Below are 19,026 nucleotides of genomic sequence, written 5' to 3'. Positions count from 1 at the left end.
GTGATCTGCGTGGGTTTTCTCCGGGTGCCCCTGGTTCCTCACGCACTCCAAAGATGTGCCAAATTGTCGGTCAATCTGGCTTTGGTAAAAATTGTAAATTGTCCCTAGTCTGCAGCATAGCACTAGGAAGAGAAACTGTGCTCCCACATCGTTTAAACTGGTTGACATATATTCTTGACTAGTACAGGTGTAAAAGGTTCTGGGGGCTTTTAAAAAGTTAGGGAGGCTTTTCCTCTCAACCATCTCAACTTGCTTCCAAGATGGCACCCAACTCAGGCAAGTATTGGCATGTTAGCCACAGAAGCAGATGGACAAACTCACATTACATTCACTCCACACTCTTAAATCTGTCTCGCTACAGCACCATTTCCTACTTTAACTATCATCTTCTTACACTGTAAATGGATTGAGTGTCATCATGTATTGTCTTTCTGCTGACTGGTTAGCACGCAACAAAAAGCTTTTCATTGTACCTCGGTACACGTGACGATAAACTAAGCTGATTTATGCAAGAAGTTTCTCCACCACACTGATTTGTGTTGTGAAGAAGGGTCTCGACCCGAAACGTCACCCATTCCTTCTTTCCCCGAGATGCTGCCTGACCCGCTGAGTTACTCCAGCATTTTGTGTCTAAACTGATTTGCGGACGTGCCTTGGTGTCTCCCAAGAGTGACAAAGCAATGGGGTGCTTGCACCGTCTGGCAACGTAAAGTGCTCATTGCCCTCGTATTCCACGTTAGTGCGGTGAAGTTACAGTGAAATAAGCACATACAAAAGCGGACCAGATTTGTGTGGAGAGAGGAATCAAAATAAGGCAGATGAAACATGTCAGTGCTGCATAGAAACATTCCAAGCCACACTGGACACTGAGAAACACAAACAGACAGGTACATGGATAGGACAGGTTTGGAGGAATATGGACCAAGTGTAGCTGGGACATTGTTGGCCGGTGTGGGTGAGTTGAGCCGAAGGGCCTGTTTCCACACTGTATCACTCTATGACTCAATAAGACAGGAATATCTGCAGGGAATTCGTTTGGAAGGTGGCTGGGTGGCAGATTCACTAAGTCACTCTCTCTGTCACTGTTTGTGTGAGACCGGATTTTAGCTGTGCCTCACACTGTCCTGGTTATGCAGTTGTTATCTGCTCTCTCTATCCTGTCATGCGTTGGTATTGATAGCACTGGAACAGTTGTAAAAAGATATGCAGGCCCACCCACTCCCCCCATACCCCCCCCCCCCCACCCCCACCCTCCCTGGTCCCCTCTCAGGCTGAACGTATCGCTAGTGCACATGCGAAGGTGGCTGTATGCAACACAGGGAAAGACGCACACAAATGGCACCACTTACCTGGTCGGGCATGGAGTGACTGAGCGGCTTCTCGGGAGTCATGAGGCTGTTGGACATGTCTGGTGGGTGTGATAACTGAGGCCCATGCATGAAGTCATTCATAGAAGCACCAGCTGGGTTGCCGTGCGGGAAATCAAAGTTCCCGTGGCTGGGGTAAGTGTTACCTTTTGAGAGGATTACGACAGTGTTATTAGCAAGTCCGGCTTCTCAAACAATCTGCACCCTGTCAGCACTGAGGGAGGCTCAGTGCACAGGGCGCGTCCCACACAGCAAGTCCCCCCCCAACAACATGGGAGAACCACACGCCCCTTTCTCCCCTCTGTAACTCCGTATCATTGTGAACTAGTTAAGGGGGGCGACGAAATTCAATGGGTTCATGTCACATCATTCAATTCACAGTTACCTTGAAAATGCTTAAACGTCCACTACCCTGAAATGTCAAGTGTCTCTGTCTCTCTCTCTTGTTTAGCAAGGAACTGCAGGTGCTGGTTTACATTGAAGAGGGACACAAAATGCTGGAGTAACTCAGCGGGACAGGCAGCATCTCTGGAGAGATTGGTGACGACGTTTCGGGTGGATACCAGTTTCGAAGAAGGTCTTCTGAAGAAGGGTCTCGACCCGAAACGTCACCCATTCCTTCTCTCCAGAGATGCTGCCTGACCCGCTGTTACTGTCTGACCCACTGAGTTACTCCAGCTTTTTGTGCCTATCTTTGGTTTAAACCAGCATCTGCAATTCCTGCCTACACAATATGTATCTCTTGTGCTCCTCAGCTGTTGTCAGACCTGCTGAGTATTTCCGGCGTTGTGGTGTTATATTAGATGCCCAGCATCTGCAGTTTGCAGGATTCAGACAGGCTATTAAAAAAAAATCCTTTCAAAACCATCCCCTGAGGTGTGTTTGGTGTGTGATAGAAGAATTTGTTTTCCTTTTGCTCTGTAACCTGCTGGAAACTTTGCATTAAGCTCATTTACATCTATTAGACAATAGAAAATAGGTGCAGGAGGAGGCCATTTGGCCCTTCGAGCCAGCACCACCATTCAATGTGATCATGGCTGATCATTCTCAATCAGTACCCCGTCCCTGCCTTCTCCCCATACCCCCTGACTCCGCTATCCTTAAGAGCTCTATCCAGCTCTCTCTTGAATGCATTCAGAGAATTGGCCTCCACTGCCTTCTGAGGCAGAGAATTCCACAGATTCACAACTCTCTGACTGAAAAAGTTTTTCCTCATCTCAGTTCTAAATGGCCTACCCCTTATTCTTAAACTGTGGCCCCTGGTTCTGGACTCCCCCAACATTGGGAACATGTTTCCTGCCTCTAACGTGTCCAACCCCTTAATAATCTTATACGTTTCTTATACACTTCTAAATTCCAGTGTATACAAGCCTAGTCGCTCCAGTCTTTCCTAGGGCTACAGCGATAAATGTAGATGCTGGAATCTTGAGCAAAAAACATAGTGCTGGGGGAACTCGGCGACCGGGGCAAACATCGGGAGGTGAAGAAGGATCCCGACACGAATCGTTGTCAGTCTATCCCTCCACAGATGCTGCCACAACGGCTGAGTTCCTCCAGTACTTTCTCTTTCACCCGAGTGAAACCTTAGTGAAACCACCCTAGTTGTCACCCTTTGGCGGCCCGGTGGCGCAGCGGTAGAGTTGCTGCCTTACAGTGCTTGCAACGCCAGAGGCCCTGGTTCAATCCCGACTACGGGAGCTGTCTGTATGGAGTTTGTACATTCTCCTCGTGACCTGCGTGGGTTTTCTCCGAGATCTTCGGTTTCCTCCCACACTCCAAAGACGTACAGGTTTGTAGGTTAATTGGCTGGGTAAATGTAAAAATTATCCCTAGTGTGTGTGGGATAGTGTTAGTGTGCGGGGATCCCTGGTCGGCGTGGACTCGGTGGGCCGAAGGGCCTGTTTCCACACTGTATCTCTAAACTAAGCCCTGTATCTATTCCTGTCTGCTCAAGGAAATGTGGTTATCTTTTCCTGACAGTGGAACATGTCTGTTTCTTCTCTGTGGCCTTTGCATCTTTCCCCCCAAACATGTGTGTTGGTGAAAGTTTAACTAACCATCCTTCCCTCGGCAATTAAGGAAGTCAGAATCTATTCTTGGCTTGTCCTTGCCTTGGTGCATTGAGGCAAAGATCTAGTGCAGATGAGTAGGTGCTAGTTTCTATTTCCCATCTCATGTTAATTGAGCACAAGCAAGTTCTCAGAGGCATCAAGCTGTTGAACAGCCAGGGCTCCCACCAGTCATTGGCCACAGGCCACTGAAGGTCAATGAGGACTGGCCTGAGCGAGGTCTTGCTAATCCTTTTTGTAAAGTCTGCCGCAATGCTTGTCACGATATCCGTGAGGACATCAGGCACCATAAGATAAAAAGCCCAATGGTCCCATCAAAGTTACTTCATGTACTGTCCAAGTCCTTCTGAGGGAGATCCCACCCAACTAGATCATCATGGCTTCACAAATCCTTGCATGATTCTTACTGAAAAAACACCAGGCATGAAAAAGGAAGCACACCAAGTTTTTGATAGTCCCTCTGTCCCTCCCTTCCCCTCCCCCTTCCCAGATCTCCCTCTATCTTCCTGTCTCCACCTATATCCTTCCTTTGTCCCGCCCCCCTGACATCAGTCTGAAGAAGGGTCTCGACCCGAAACGTCACCCATTCCTTCTCTCCCGAGGTGCTACCTGACCTGCTGAGTTACTCCAGCATTTTGTGAATAAATCGATTTGTACAAACACCAGTTCCAGTACTTATCCCACTCTCTTTACTCAAAGGAAACTCCGTTTTTTTCTTGGAATTAAATTCCGTGCCCATCGCCAGAGGCCTCTGATCTACACACCAGAGTGTGGATACTCTTTCCAATGATTTTGCAAATCTATGTTGCCTTTTGTAGTGGCTTGCAATCACCCTGAAGGTGCGGTGTACAGAATCTGTGTAGGAAGGAACTGCAAATGCTGGTTTAAACTGAAGATAGAAACAAAAAACTGGAATAACTCAGCAGGTCAGATCTGCATCTCTGGAGAGAAGGAATAATAATAATAATAATATATTTATTTTTTATTTTATTTATTTTTTAATTTTATTTTTTAAATTTTTTTTATTTTGATGGGTGACGTTTCGAGTCTGAAGTCTGAAGAAGGGTCCCGACCCGAAACGTCACCTATTCCTTTTCTCCAGAGGTGCTGTTTGACCCGCTGAGTTACTCAGCATTGCTGTTTCTATACATGTAGCACCCATTGTTGATCTTTTGGCTGTCAAAGGGAGATTATTAACCTAGAATCTCAGCCAGGATTTCAAGGGGCTGGTCTCTAATGTTGAGTTCTGCATCTGATACATTTTGTGCGTGGATGTAAGATGTCAACAATCAAAATACACTCATGCTAATGCTTTGACACGTACAAAAGACACATATTAACCGGCAGAATGAAAAATAAAAACATTGCACAAATTCCAAGGCTAAAAAGAACGTAAAATAAAAAGATCTCTTCACAACAGTTTTTCCCAATACCCCAGCAAGCTGGTTAAATGCAATGCTGATGATATGTATGGATGCAGAGGACAGTTTAAAGTTATTGTAAAACTTCGAGGCGGCACAGTGGTGCAGCTGGTAGAGCTGCTGCCTCACGGCGCCAGAGACCCGGCTTCCATCCTGACCACGGGTGCTGTCTGTGTGGAGTTTGTACGTTCTCCGTATGACCGTGACCATTTCTCCAGGTGCTCCGGTTTCCTCCCACATCCCAAAGATGTACAGGTTTGTAGGTTAATTGCCTTCTATAAATTCTATATTCTCCCCAGTGTGTCAGGAGGTGATGGCGAAAGTGGGACAACATTGAACTAGTGTGAGTGGGTGATCGATGGCCAGCGTGGGCTCGGAGGACCAAAGGGCCTGTGTCCATACTGTATCTCGGCACGGTGGCGCAGCGGTAGTGTAACAGTGCCAGAGACCCGGGTTCGATCCTGACTACGGGTGCTTGTTTGTACGTTCTCCCCGTGACCACGTGGGTTTTCTCTGGGTTCTCTGGTTTCCTCCCACACTCCAAACGTACGGTTTTGCATGTTAATTGGCGCCGGTCGGTATAAATGTAAATAGGCCCTAGTGTGTGTCGGACGATGTTAGTGTTCAGGGGATCGCTGGCCGGTGGGACCTGTTTCCGCACTGTATCTCTAAACTAGACTACACCTACCTGGATTGCCGTACTCATTGCCGCTATTGCCTCCTGGTGGCGGAGGGAGGGACAGGTAGGGCGACGGGCCCGGCCCAAGGGCCGCGATCATCTCCATCACGTTGGGCATTATCATTTGGCTGGGGCTCATTGTCTTGAACCTCTTGGACAGAGGCCCATCAGGGTCATCCTTGATGTGAATGTCGGACTTCAGTGGGAATGGCCTCCAGCTGCAGGTTGGGTCAATGGTGACCTCTTCAAATTCAGAGCTGAGGAGGTGCCAAAAATAAACAAGAGTTAACTAACCACCAGCGATACCCAAATATCAAAATATATGGCGGACACAAAATGCTGGAGTAACTCAGTGGGTCAGGCAGCATCTCTGGAGAGAAGGAATGGGTGACGTTTCGTGGCAAGACCCAAAACGTCACCCATTCCTTCTCTCCCAAGATGCTGCCTGACCCACTGAGTTACCCCAGCATTTTGTGTCTACCTTCGATTTAAACCAGCATCTGCAGTTTTTTTCCCTACATATTAAAATATATGCTTCCATTTGGAAAATGCCTGGGCTGTAAAATGATGTCCTATATAGTAACCAATTGCCATTTCAATAGACAATAGACAATAGCCATTTCACGCTTGGTTTGAGGTTTATTATTGTCACCTGTACTCGAGAAACAGTGCAAAGGTTTTGTTTGCATCCAGATTTTTAATTCTGGTGTAGGTTTATGATTGTAGCGCAGTGCAGTGAGCAGCAGCTCAGACAATCCTAGACACGAACACCGGTCAAACACAAGTAGGGTTGCCAACTGTCCCGTATTAGCCAGGACATGCCGTATTTTGGGCAAAATTGGTTTGTCCCGTATGGGACTGACCTTGTCCTGTATTAGGCCCGGGGGGGAGGGCCCTGTAGGCCCGGACGCTGTAGGCCCGGACAGTGTACGTCCGGACAGTGTAGGCCCGGACAGTGTAGACCCGGACATTGTAGGCCCGGACAGTGTAGGCCCGGACGCCGTAGGCCCGGACGCCGTAGGCGCGGACAGTGTAGGCGCGGACAGTGTAGGCCCGGACAGTGTAGGTCCGGACAGTGTAGGCCCGGACAGTGTAGGTCCAGACAGTGTCAGTCCGGACAGTCTAGGCTCGGGGGCCGCTGCAGGTCTGGACAGTGTAGGCCCGGGCGCCGCCTGACGGAGGTTGCATAGCAACCCACCTCCCGGCCTGGGCGGCCGCCATTGGTGGAGGGGGCACATGTGGCCGCTGGCTGGGTGAGGTCACGTGGGGCGTGGATGTTACCTTGTCCCTTATTTGGGAGTGAGATCGTTGGCACCCCTAAACACTAATATAACTGGAAGGGAAATGAGAAAGCTATCAGCATGCAGGATTTCTCAGCATTGCAGCAAAACATTTCCAGAGTCCAATGCCTACAATGAACTTGGATCTTCTGCCTTAGTGCCAGGAATTGGAAGAGGCAGTAACACCTCGACTTAGGAGTGTAGATGACTGAGATGTTGGGAATTTGAAGAATGAAGCAGAGAAATGAGATATAGTAGTTCTGGCCAAGGTACAAAACTTCTAAGTATGTAACTTCTCAGTCTCTCCAGTGGAACATATCAACTCCAATGGGGTCACCCCACATATTTGTGATTCATTACTCCGATTTTATGGAGCACAAGTTAGACTTTGTAGGAAAAAAACTGCAGATGCTGGTCTAAATCGAAGGTAGACACAAAATGCTGGAGTAACTCAGCGGGTCAGGCGGCATCGAGGGAGAGAAGGACTGAAAAAGGGTCTTGACCCGAGGCGTCACCCATTCCTTCTCTCCCGAGATGCTGCTTGACTCGCTGAGTTACTCCAGCATTTTGTGTCTACCGACAAGTTAGACTTTACTGTGTTTCTTCATTGCCAATCCCAAAGGATTGGGAAGACTCCATATAAGATTCAGACCTCTTAAAGAGGCAATGCAAACCGTATACTTAAAAGGGAAATGCAGAGTATCACCAACATCACTCCACAGAAAACAAACATCGCACAAGCTGAATGAGCACAAACAGACTTACTTGTAATTAAAAAATGGGATTCATGATACAGAGACGTCATTATCTACACACTAAAACTCTCGTTTGTTTGTTTGTTTGTTCCAGGACTACAGCCAAAACGGTACACGATAGAGTGACAATTTTAGGCCCCACCTCACTCACCGTCGTCCCTTTGGTGCTAATGGAAGAAGTTTCTGAAATCGGTGTTATATTTTTAAAGTTTAAATCTATCTCCAAGGGAGGGAGGGGGGGGGGAGGAGGAGGGAGGATAAGGGGTGTTGAGGGGGATGGAGTGGGGGGGAGGGGAAGGGGAGGGGAGAGGGAGGGGGAGGGGAGGAGGGAAAGGGAGAGGGAGGAGGGGAATGGAAGGGGAGGGAGGAGGAGGGGGCGGAGGGGAGAGGAAGGGGAGGAGGGAGGGAGGAGGAGGGAGGGAGGAGGAGGGAGGGGGAGGGGAGGAGGGAGGGTGAGGGAGGAGGAGGAAGGGGGGAAGGGGAAGGGCGGCACGGTAGCGCAGCGGTAGAGTTGCTGCTTTACAGCGAATGCAGCGCCGGAGACTCAGGTTCGATCCTGACTACGGGTGCTGCACTGTAAGGAGTTTGTACGTTCTCCCAGTGACCTGCGTGGGTTTTCTCCGAGATCTTTGGTTTCCTCCCACACTCCAAAGACGTACAGGCATGTAGGTTAATTGGCTGGGTAAATGTAAAAATTGTCCCTAGTGGGTGTAGGATAGTGTTAATGTACGGGGATCGCTGGGCGGCGCGGACTTGGAGGGCCGAAAAGGCCTGTTTCCAGCTGTATAATATATGATATGATAATACTGGAGAGATATGGGCCCAACGGGTCCACTTGGTCTAGTTTGAAATAAAACACATGCACATTTGTTTACACATATCTGAATACACACAGGTTGCAAGAAACATAAGGAATCGAGATCAAACTTACTTTTGTATATTGGAAAGGATGCTCCACATATATTGGTCCACTTCAAGACCTTCCAGGAGTGCTGTTTTACTGTTGTAAGTGAAAATAATTATTAATAACTCTTTGAAAGCAGAATCGTTATTCTGAAACTATATTTTCAGCAATCATTTAAAGGTTCCCCAGCCAATATAACTTTGAGAGGGTAAGGGGGAATGGCAGAAATTGTTTCCATTGCTGGAAGGGTTTACAATTAGTAGAAAATGTGGGCACAGAAAAGTTTGACATGATTGGACTCACAGCTGACTTGTAGAAGCATTGATCTGGAGAGAAAGTAACTGGGGAATTTAAAAGTGGAAGTATAAAATCATGAGACGAATAGATTGGGTAGACACACAAAGACTCTTGCCGAGAGAAGTGGAATCGAGAACCAGAAGACATAGATTTAATGTGAGGGGGGAAAGATTTAATAGGAACCTGAGGGGTGACATTTTTCACACAGATGGCAGTGGGTGTATGGAGCAAGCTGCCAGAGGAGGTTGGTGAATGACATACATAGCTGAAACAGAGGAATTTTCACGAGTAAATACAGAATTCTGCTAATTCTTCAAAAATTTGAATGCTAATTGAACCAATTTATCCTGAGGAAAGTCCACTCATTTTATGATGTAGCTTTAAAAAGGAGATGAGGGGGAATTTCTTAAGCCAGAGGGCGGTGAGTCTGTGGAATTCATTGCCACAGACGGCTGTGGAGGCCAAGTCAGTGGATATTTTTAATGCGCAGATTGATAGATTCTTGATTAGTACAGGTGTCAGGGGTTATGGGGAGAAGGCAGGAGAATGGGGTTGAGAAGGAAAGATTGAGCAGCCGTGATTGAATGGCGGAGTGGACTCGATGGGTTGAATGGCCTAATTCTGCTCTTATGACTTATGAAGATGAATAAAGACATGAGGTTGTAATCGGATCTTGTTTGCTTAATGTGCCATACACCAATTCCAAAATTTAGCCTGGGCACACGGAACTGTAAATGCTGGAGTAACACTAAATGCTAGAGTAACTCAGCAGGACAGGCAGCATCCCTGGAGAGCGTGGACAGGTGAAGGGTTCTAACCTGAAACGTTACCTATCCATGTTCTACAGAGATGCTGCCTGTCACACTGAGTTACTCCAGCAGTTTGTATTTTTTCCCCACAAATATTAGTATCACTGATTTCAATGGGACTAAATCCCAGAAGTTCCAATATAAAGCAGAGCCACATCTCTGTAGGACATTTAGCAGAAATAACAAGTTCACGTTATAGGAGTAGAATGAGGCCATTCAGCCCATCGAGTCCACTCCGCCATTCAATCATGGCTGATCTTTGCCTCCTAATCCCATCCTCCTGCCTTCTCCCCAGAACCCTTGACACCCGTTCTAATCAATAATTTGTCTATCTCTGCCTTAAAAATATCCACTGACTTGGCCTCCACAGCCCTCTGTGGCAATGAGTTCCACAGATTAACTACCCTCTGACTAAAGAAATATCTCCTCACCTCCTTTCTAAAAGAGCGTCCTTTAATTCTGAGGCTGTGACCTTTGGTCATAGACTCTCCCACCAGTGGAAATATCCTCTCCACATCCACTCTATCCAGGCCTTTCATTGTTCTGTAAGTTTCAATGAGGCTCCCCCTCAACCTTCTAAACTCCAGCGAGTACAGGCCCAGTGCTGTCAAACGCTCATCATAGGTTAACCCACTCATTCCTGGAATCATTCTTGTAAACCTCCTCTGGACCCTCTCCAGAGACAGCACATTCTTCCTCCGATATGGGGACCCAAATTTGCTGACAGTACTCAAAATGCGGCCTGACCAGCGCCTTGTAGAGCCTCAGCATTGCATCTCTGAAGTCATTACAACAGTGAGAGTTCTGTAATAACAGTGGGAGGTCTATCATTGTGCACAATGACAGCAATCAGCTGACACTGGACTGACACTGACATTCGATTTTAAGGGGTGATTTAAGAAACAAATGCAGCCCACAAGAATGTAATGTCGGGTCTCATTATGTCCCACTTAATGAAATTGGTTAAATACAACCAAGCAACATTGGTAACACCATCCCAGAGCAGAGCCCATGGTCAATGGCGAACATTTCTCAAGGTGTAAGTATCTTCACTTACTTGCATACAGGACATCGCCAGGTTCCTCTCTCACAGTTCAGCTGTAGGTATGATTCCAAATCAAAGCACTGTGGTAGCAGGGAAACAGAAGGGTCAAGAATCAGGAGTGTTTCATTATCATATGTACCAGGTAGAACAACAACATTCTTACATGCAGCAGTACAACAGAATATGTAATCATAGTACACAGTAACAATATAAACAGTCTAACAACAGCTAGATGTAGCTCTTAGGGCTAACGGAATCAAGGGATATGGGGAGAAAGCAGGAATGGGGTACTGATTTTGGATGATCAGCCATGATCACATTGAATGGCGGTGCTGGCTCGATGGGCCGAATGGCCTACTCCTGCACCTATTTTCTAATTTTCTATGTTTCTATAATAAACGAAAACAAATGAAACCAGTGTGTGTGGATTTGCATATATTTATATATATGTATAATTATAGGGATTTCTCCATTGTGGTTTTTTTCATTGTTTTTATGTGCATGTATGAGTGTGTGCACACACACACACACACACACATAAAAAGAAAGAAAGAATAATAGTGCAAAACAACACAATGGAGAATCCCAATTAATCTCGGTTGATGTTCGGCACAAACACAGGTGGGCCAAAGGACATCTTGTTGTACTGTGACATGGTCTATGTATTCTAACTCTGTGCAGTGCCTGGAGCATTAACCATGTTAAGCCCATCAGCACATCTTCAGTAGTATAGCTTCCATGTAGTCAAACCCCAACCACAAATTTAGGTTCAAAATAATTCCCGGAATGGCGGGACTGTCCTATGTTGAAAGACTGGAGCGGCTACGCTTGTATAATAATAATAATAATAATAATACATTTTATTTATATAGCGCTTTTCGTATACTCAAAGACGCTTTACAGAGATTTTGAGAACATAGGGAAATTAATAAATAGATAAATAAGTAAATAAATAAATGAACAGAGAAAGGAGACAGTAGGTGAGGTGACCTTCAGTGGTTGAAGGCAGTACTGAACAGGTGAGACTTCAGCGATGTTTTGAATGTGGTGAGTGTGGGGGAGTCTCTAACGGTTTGGGGTAGTGAGTTCCATAGGGTGGGAGCAGCGATGGAGAAAGCCCTGTCCCCCCAGGATCTGAGTTTAGTCCGGATGTGGGGGGATAGGAGATTGGCAGCGGCAGAGCAGAGGGTGCAGGTGGGAGTGTGCCTGTGGAGGAGGTCGGTCAGGTAGGATGGGGCCAGGTTATGGAGGGCTTTGTAGGTTATGAGGAGGATTTTGTACTGGATTCTCTGGGGGATGGGGAGCCAGTGGAGTTTATAAAGGACGGGGGTGATATGGTCACGGATCGAGGTGTGTGTGAGTAGACGGGCAGCGGAGTTTTGAATGTATTGAAGTTTATTGATGATTTTTGAGGGTGCGCCATAGAGGAGGCTGTTGCAGTAGTCCAGACGGGAGGTGATGAAGGCGTGGATGAGGGTTTCTGCAGCTGTGGAGGAGAGGGATGGACGGAGACGGGCAATGTTTTTGAGGTGGAAGAAGGCTGTCTTTGTGATGTGTTTGATGTGTTTGTCGAAGGAGAGGGTTTGATCAAGGATGATTCCAAGATTCCGGATGTGAGTTTAGAAGGATGAGAGGGGATCTTATCGAAACATATAAGATTATTAAGGGGTTGGACATGTTAGAGGAAGGAAACATGTTCCCAATGTTGGGGGAGTCCAGAACCAGGGCCCACAGTTTAAGAATAAGGGGTAGGCCATTTAGAACGGAGATGAGGAAAAGCTTTTTCAGTCAGAGAGTTGTAAATCTGTGGAATTCTCTGCCTCAGAAGGCAGTGGAGGCCAATTCTCTGAATGCATTCAAGAGAAAGCTAGATAGAGCTCTTAAGGATAACGGAGTCAGGGGGTATGGGGAGAAGGCAGGAACGGGGTACTGATTGAGAATGATCAGCCATGATCGCATTGAATGGTGGTGCGTACAGGCTCGAAGGGCCGAATGGCCTCCTCCTGCACCTATTGTCTATAAAGCTCATTTTCAGTCCTTCGTATAATCCTTTAAACAAACAGTACTGCTGCTGGTAGAGTTGCTGCCTCACAGAGACCCGGGTTCGATCCTGACAACGGGTGCTGTCTGTACGGAGTTTGCATGTTCTCCCTGGGACCGTGTGGGTTTTCTCTGGGTACTCTGGTTTCCTCCCACACCCCAAAGATGTGTGGGTTTGTGGGTTCATTGGCCCTCTGCGAATTGTCCCTGGTGTGTCGGGAGTGGATAACACAGAGCTGGTGTGAACGGGTGATCGATTGGCTGGCATGGACTAGACGGGCTGATGGGCCTGTTTCCAGGCTGCATCTTTCAATCCAACAAAAAAAAACACTTTACAAATAGGTGTAGGAAAGAACTGCAGATGCTGGTTTAAATCGAAGGTCGACACAAAATGCTGGAGTAACTCAGCGGGACAGGCAGCATCTCTGGAGAGAAGGAATGGGTGACGTTTCGGGTCGAGACCCCTCTTCAGACTGGAATATTTACAATGCAGATATTTACAAATAGGATTATGCTGGTTATGATAGAAATCAATCCCTGGCTAAAACATCCCTCCTTCCAACACACACAGACACTAAGGGGCAAGAGGGTGGGATTTGGTTACCTGTACATGTTTACAATCATGGCCTCTTGCTGGAAGTTGAATCCTCCTGAAGGTGATGGGACACTTCAGAGACACCTTGATGGCCGTCTGCTCCACTCCGTCCTCCCCGTTCAATGTGGCCCCGCCGGACGATGCTGCCACGCTGCTGAAGTTCCTCTTTACTGGTTAACGAGACGGAAGGCAAGGGTTTAATTGGTGCCTCAGGCCGAGACAAACATGCAGCACCCCCTTACACCCAGCTTAGCCGACGGCCCAATAGACAAGCTTGTATACACTGGAATTTAGAAGGATGAGAGGGGATCTTATCGAAACGTATAAGATTATTAAGGGGTTGGACACGTTAGAGGCAGGAAACATGTTCCCAATGTTGGGGGAGTCCAGAACAAGGGGCCACAGTTTAAGAGTAAGGGGTCGGCCATTTAGAACTGAGATGAGGAATAACCTTTTCAGTCAGAGAGTTGTGAATCTGTGGAATTCTCTGCCTCAGAAGGCAGTGGAGGCCAATTCTCTGAATGCATTCAAGGGAGAGCTGGATAGAGCTCTTAAAGATAGCAGAGTTAGGGGGTATGGGGAGAAGGCAGGAATGGGGTACTGATTGAGAATGATCAGCCATGATCACATTGAAGGGCCAAATGGCCTCCTCCTGCACCTATTGTCTATTGTCTAATAGGTGCAGGAGTACGCCAATCAGTCCTTCGAGCCAGCACCGTCATTCAATGTGATCGCTGCTGATCATTCTCAATCAGTACCCCGTTCCTGCCTTCTCCCCATACCCCCTGACTCCGCTATCCTTAAGAGCTCTATCTACCTCTCTCTTGAATGCATTCAGAGAATCGGCCTCCACTGCCTTCTGAGGCAGAGAGTTCCACAGATTTACAACTCTCTGGGTGAAAAAGTTTTTGCTAATCTCCGTTCTAAATGGCCTACCCCTTATTCTTAAACTGTGGCCCCTGGTTCTGGACTCCCCCAACATCGAGAACATGTTTCCTGCCTCTAGCGTGTCCAACCCCTTAATAATCTTATACGTTTCAATAAGATCTCCTCTGATCCGTCTAAATTCCAGCGTATACAAGCCCAGTCGCTTCAACGATCTCCCTGCCAGCAATGCCCAAGGATTTCAGCAATTATTTTTCAATTAAGTGCCACTGCTCTGGAAGTCCAGCTGCAGGTGGGAGTCCCTCCCAGAACCATGTTAGCCTTTGAGTGTTGTTTTACCAGGGCTGCTAAAGCCGCTGCCTCACAGCGCCAGAGACCCGGGTTCGATCCTGACTTCCGGTGTTATTTGTGTGGGGTTTGCACGTGCTTCCTGCGACCGTTTGGGTTTCCTCCCACATCTCAAAGATTTGTACAGTGTGTAGTTTACTGGTCCCTCTGTAAATCGCCCCTTGCGCGTAAGGAGTGGATGAGAGAGTGGGATAACACGGACGCAGTGGGAGCGGACGATCGACGGTCGGTGTGGACTCGGGCGGACCTGTTTCTACGCTGCGTCTTTCATTCAGAAGAACAGGAATCGCAGCTGCAGGAACCTACTTTTTGTGATGCAGTGTTCGGCGGGTAGAAGCCTCTTCTTCAGCAAGCCTTGGAGGACGGATCGGACTGACGGTCTGTGCACCAACTGCAGTACGAACAGGTGCGACTGAAGGAAGACATCACACAAGGTTGGTCAGGGCAGCATCAGTCTCATCTCCAGCAGAGATTAGAGTGTCCTCAGGTTGTTAGACAAGTTCCCCAGAGACTACACTATCTCCAGCAGAGATTAGAGTGTCCTCAGGTTGTTAGACAACTTCCCCAGAGACTACACGATCTATATAGTAAAACTCTCGTTTGTTTGTTCCTGAACTACAGCCAAGACGGTACACGATAGCGCGATAGTTTTAGGCCCACCTTACTCACCGTCGTCCCTTTGGTGCTAATGGAAGAAGTTTCATTGAAATCGGTGTTATATTTGTAAAGTTATTCACATTTTAAAGTTTAAATCTATCACCTAGGGAGGGAGGGAGGAGGGGAGGGAGGGGGCAGATGGAGGGAGGGGGGAGGATAAGGGGGGTTGAGGGGGGTGGAGTGGAAGGGGGGTAGGGGAGGGAAGGGAGGACGGGGGGAGTGGGAGAGGGGAGGAAGGAAGTGGAGAGAGGGGGAGGAAGGAGGGAGTCAGGGTGGAGGGAGGGGAGGGGGGAGTTGGGGAGGGGAGAGTGGGGAAGGGGAAGAGAGGGGGGGTAGGGGGGATAGGGGATGGGGGAGTGGGGAAGGGGGGATGGGGAGGGGGAAGTGTGAGCTGGGGGTGATGGGGAGGGGAGAGTGGGGAGTGGGGAAGGGGGTTAGGGGGGATGGGGGAGTGGGGAAGGGGGTGGGGGGATGGGAGAGGGGGAAGGGAGAGAGGGGGGATGGGGAGGGGGAAGGGTGAGCTGGGGGTGTTGGGGAGGGGAGAGTGGGGAGTGGGGAAGGGGGTTAGGGGGGATGGGGGAGTGGGGAAGGGGGTGGGGGGATGGGAGAGGGGGAAGGGAGAGAGGGGGGATGGGGAAGGGGGAGGGGGAATGGGGAGTGGGGAAGGGGGAGGGGAGAGTGGGGAAGGGAGGTAGGGGGGATGTGGGTGGGGGAGTGGAGAAGGGGAGAGGGGGGATGGGGTAGGGGAAAGGGGGGAGAGGGGGGGGATGGGCGGGAGGAGAGGGTGCTGCACCAATAAAATAAAATAAACTGGTAACTATAATGTGCACACCGTGCTTCAGTGACAGAAGCATTGCCCGTTTATCTCCTCTCTAACTTACTTTAGCATCGTTATTTGAGGCTGCCTTATATACATTTGAGAATGTGCAGCTTTGTTTGTTTAGAATTTAGAGGAGCCACAAAGCTTCGTATTCAAATAAATAAATGTATCTTTTTAATCCCTTGTGGAATATTTGCAAGGACATATTTATTGCTCATCACCAATTCCCCTTGAGAGTGCTGGTGAGAGGATGAGTTGAGTTTGAGTTCAGTTTAGTGTCACGTGTACCGAGGTTCAGTGTTGCGCGCTAACCAGTCAGCGGAAAGACAATACATGATCACAATCGAGCCGTTTACAGTGTACAGATACATGATAAGGGAATAACGTTTAGTGCAAGGTAAAGCCAGCAAAGTCCGATCAAGGATAGTCTGAGGGTCACCAATGAGGTAGATAGTAGTTCAGCACTGCTCTCTGGTTGTGGTGGGATGATTCAGTTGCCTGATAACAGCTGGGAAGAAACTGCCCCTGAATCTGGAGGTGTGCGTTTTCACACTTCTGTACCTCTTGCCTGATGGGAGAGGGGAGAGGAGGGAGTGGCCGGGGTGCGACTGGTCCTTGATGATGCTGCTGGCCTTGCCGAGGCAATGCGAGGTGTAGATGGAGTCAATGGAAGGGAGGTTGGTTTGTGTGATGGTCTGGGCTGCAATTTCTTACAGTCTTGGAAGGGCAAGTGACCAGGTTCACGAGATGGAGAAGCAGGAGGTGGCCATTCCAACCCCCCAGCACTACACAGACTCATAGAATCCGATTTTACTGTATTAGATGCAAAAATAAAGAATTTCACTGTACATTGGGGACCAGAGGGCCTGAGCTACAGGGAGATTGAGCAGGCTAGGACTCTGTTCCTTGGAGCGCAGGAGGATGAGGGGTGATCTTATAGAGGGGTATTAAATCATGAGAGAAATGGATCGGGTCGACGCAGAGTCTCTTGCCTACAGTAAGGGAATCGAGAACCGGGGGACATAGGTTTAAGGCGAAGGGGGGAAAGATTTAATAAGAATTTGAGGGGTAACTTTTTCACTCAGAGGGTGGTGGGTGTATGGAACGAGCTGCCAGAGGAGGTAGTTGAGGCAGGGACTGTCGCAACTTTTAAGACGGGTACATGGATAGGACAGGTTTGGTAGGTGGGACTAGGTGGCCGGTGTGGGCAAGTTGGGCCGAAGGGCCTGTTTCCATGCTGTTCAGCTCTATGACTCTAAGACAGGTGCGTAAGAAAAGTATGCACTTACACAGCAACAGGCAGTGACCGTGATCTGGATGGTGTTCCTCCCTGGTTGGCAGACGTGCTTCAGATGCAAGGGCTTGTGGGATGTCTTGTTGTCCCCTCGTTCGATGGTGAGGGGCGTGGCATTCACACTGACCTGGACAGATGCTGGCCAGTTGGTGTTCATCTGCCTGTCTTCATGGTGGTAGCATTTGAACTGAAGCTCCAGGTCAGACCTGAAATGGGATGCCGTGTGTTCATACGTTTATGTGATAGGAGCAGGATTAGGCCATTCGGCCCATCAAGTCCACTCCGCCATTCAATCACGGCTGATCTATCTCTCCCTCACAACCCCATTCTCCCCCTGCCTTCTCCCCAAACTAGTCACCCGACACACATACTAATCAAGAATGCATCTTTCTCTGTCTTAAAAATGTCCAATGACTTGGCCTCCACTGTTGTCTGTTCTGGTCAATGCAAGTGGACCGCAGAACAAAGATGACTACAAAGCAGGAACGTGCACGTCAACCCATGGTGTCCGTGATGAACATGATGCCAAGACAAACTAATCTCCTCTGCCTGCCCCCCGGTCCATATCCAGTCTCTGCACACCCATGTGCCTATTTGAAATCCTCTTAAACGCCACTATCATATCTGCCACCACCACCACCCCTGGTCATATCTGCCACCACTATCATATCTGCCACCACTTGCAGGCCCCCACCACTCTCTGTGTGAAAAAACTTGCCCCGCACATATTCCTTAATCGGACGTAACCCCGGAAAAGGGGCAGGTAGCCGTCCATAATGTTGCACGGGTTTGAAGTTTATAAGTTATATATAGGAGCAGGAATAGCCCATTAGCAGAATCAGCGTGGAAACAGGTCCTTCGGCCCACCGAGTCTGTGCCAACCACTAGTTCTACGTTATCCTAATTCCACATCCGACACACGAGGGGCAATTCTACCGAAGCCAATTAACCTTCAAACCTGTACATCTTTGGAGTGTGGGAGGAAACCGGAACACCCGGAGAAACCCCACGCGGTCACAGGGAGAACGTACAAACTCTGCAGGGGACAGCGCCCGTAGTCAGGATCGAACCCGGGTCCCTGGCGCTGTGAGGCAGCAACTCTACCGCTGCGCCACTGAACTGCCCTCCCTGCAAACCCCTTTTAAACACAGTGGGTTTATTGATAGATTAATAGGAGTAACATTCAATAATCCGCAAAATAAAAATGGCACCCTCATAGAAACATAGAAAATAGGTGCAGGAGTAGGCCATTCAACCCTTAGAGCCTGCACCGCCATTCAATATGATCATGGCTGATCATCCAGCTCAGTATCCCGTACCTGCCTTCTCTCCATACCCCCTGATCCCTTTAGCCACAAAAGCCACATCTAACTCCCTCTTAAATATAGCCAATGAACTGGCCTCAACTACCTTCTGTGGCAGAGAATTCCACAGACTCACCACTCTCTGTGTGAAGAAATGTTTTCTCATCTCGGTCCTAAAAGACTTCCCCCTTATCCTTAAGCTGTGACCCCTGGTTCTGGACTTCCCCAACATTGGGAACAATCTTCCCGCATCTAGCCTCTCCAACCCCTTTAGAATTTTATATGTTTCAATAAGATCCCCCCTCAGTCTTCTAAATTCCAGCGCGTACAAGCCCAGTCTATCCAGTCTTTCTTCATATGAAAGTCCTGCCATCCCAGGGATCAATCTGGCGAAATCATAAGAGTGATCATAAGAGTGATCTGGTGAAATCATAAAATCATAAAAGAGCGCCATGTT

At 48.3% G+C, this 19,026-nt stretch overlaps 1 protein-coding gene across 12 annotated transcripts in view; it reads right to left on the bottom strand.

Annotated features, from left to right (window-relative positions):
• The window catches only part of zmiz1a (zinc finger, MIZ-type containing 1a), a 334,001-nt gene that overhangs the window by 8,413 nt on the left and 306,562 nt on the right, over positions 1-19,026 (bottom strand). For 11 of the 12 annotated variants that reach the window (XM_078428560.1, XM_078428561.1, XM_078428562.1 and 8 more), the window contains 7 exons: positions 17,261-17,471; positions 14,801-14,906; positions 13,271-13,431; positions 10,639-10,706; positions 8,503-8,571; positions 5,546-5,793; positions 1,350-1,513 (listed from right to left, as the gene is read on the bottom strand). In XM_078428560.1, the coding sequence (XP_078284686.1) occupies positions 1,350-1,513; positions 5,546-5,793; positions 8,503-8,571; positions 10,639-10,706; positions 13,271-13,431; positions 14,801-14,906; positions 17,261-17,471 (1,027 nt within the window). The remainder of the gene's footprint in view (positions 1-1,349; positions 1,514-5,545; positions 5,794-8,502; positions 8,572-10,638; positions 10,707-13,270; positions 13,432-14,800; positions 14,907-17,260; positions 17,472-19,026) is intronic. The other variant, XM_078428564.1, reaches the window with a different exon arrangement.

The sequence above is a fragment of the Rhinoraja longicauda genome, chromosome 35 (assembly GCF_053455715.1).
Source record: "Rhinoraja longicauda isolate Sanriku21f chromosome 35, sRhiLon1.1, whole genome shotgun sequence".
NCBI classification, from domain to species: domain Eukaryota; kingdom Metazoa; phylum Chordata; class Chondrichthyes; order Rajiformes; family Arhynchobatidae; genus Rhinoraja; species Rhinoraja longicauda.
The sequence above is the reverse complement of the archived record's forward strand: the minus strand, read 5'-3'. Positions and strand labels throughout refer to the sequence as shown.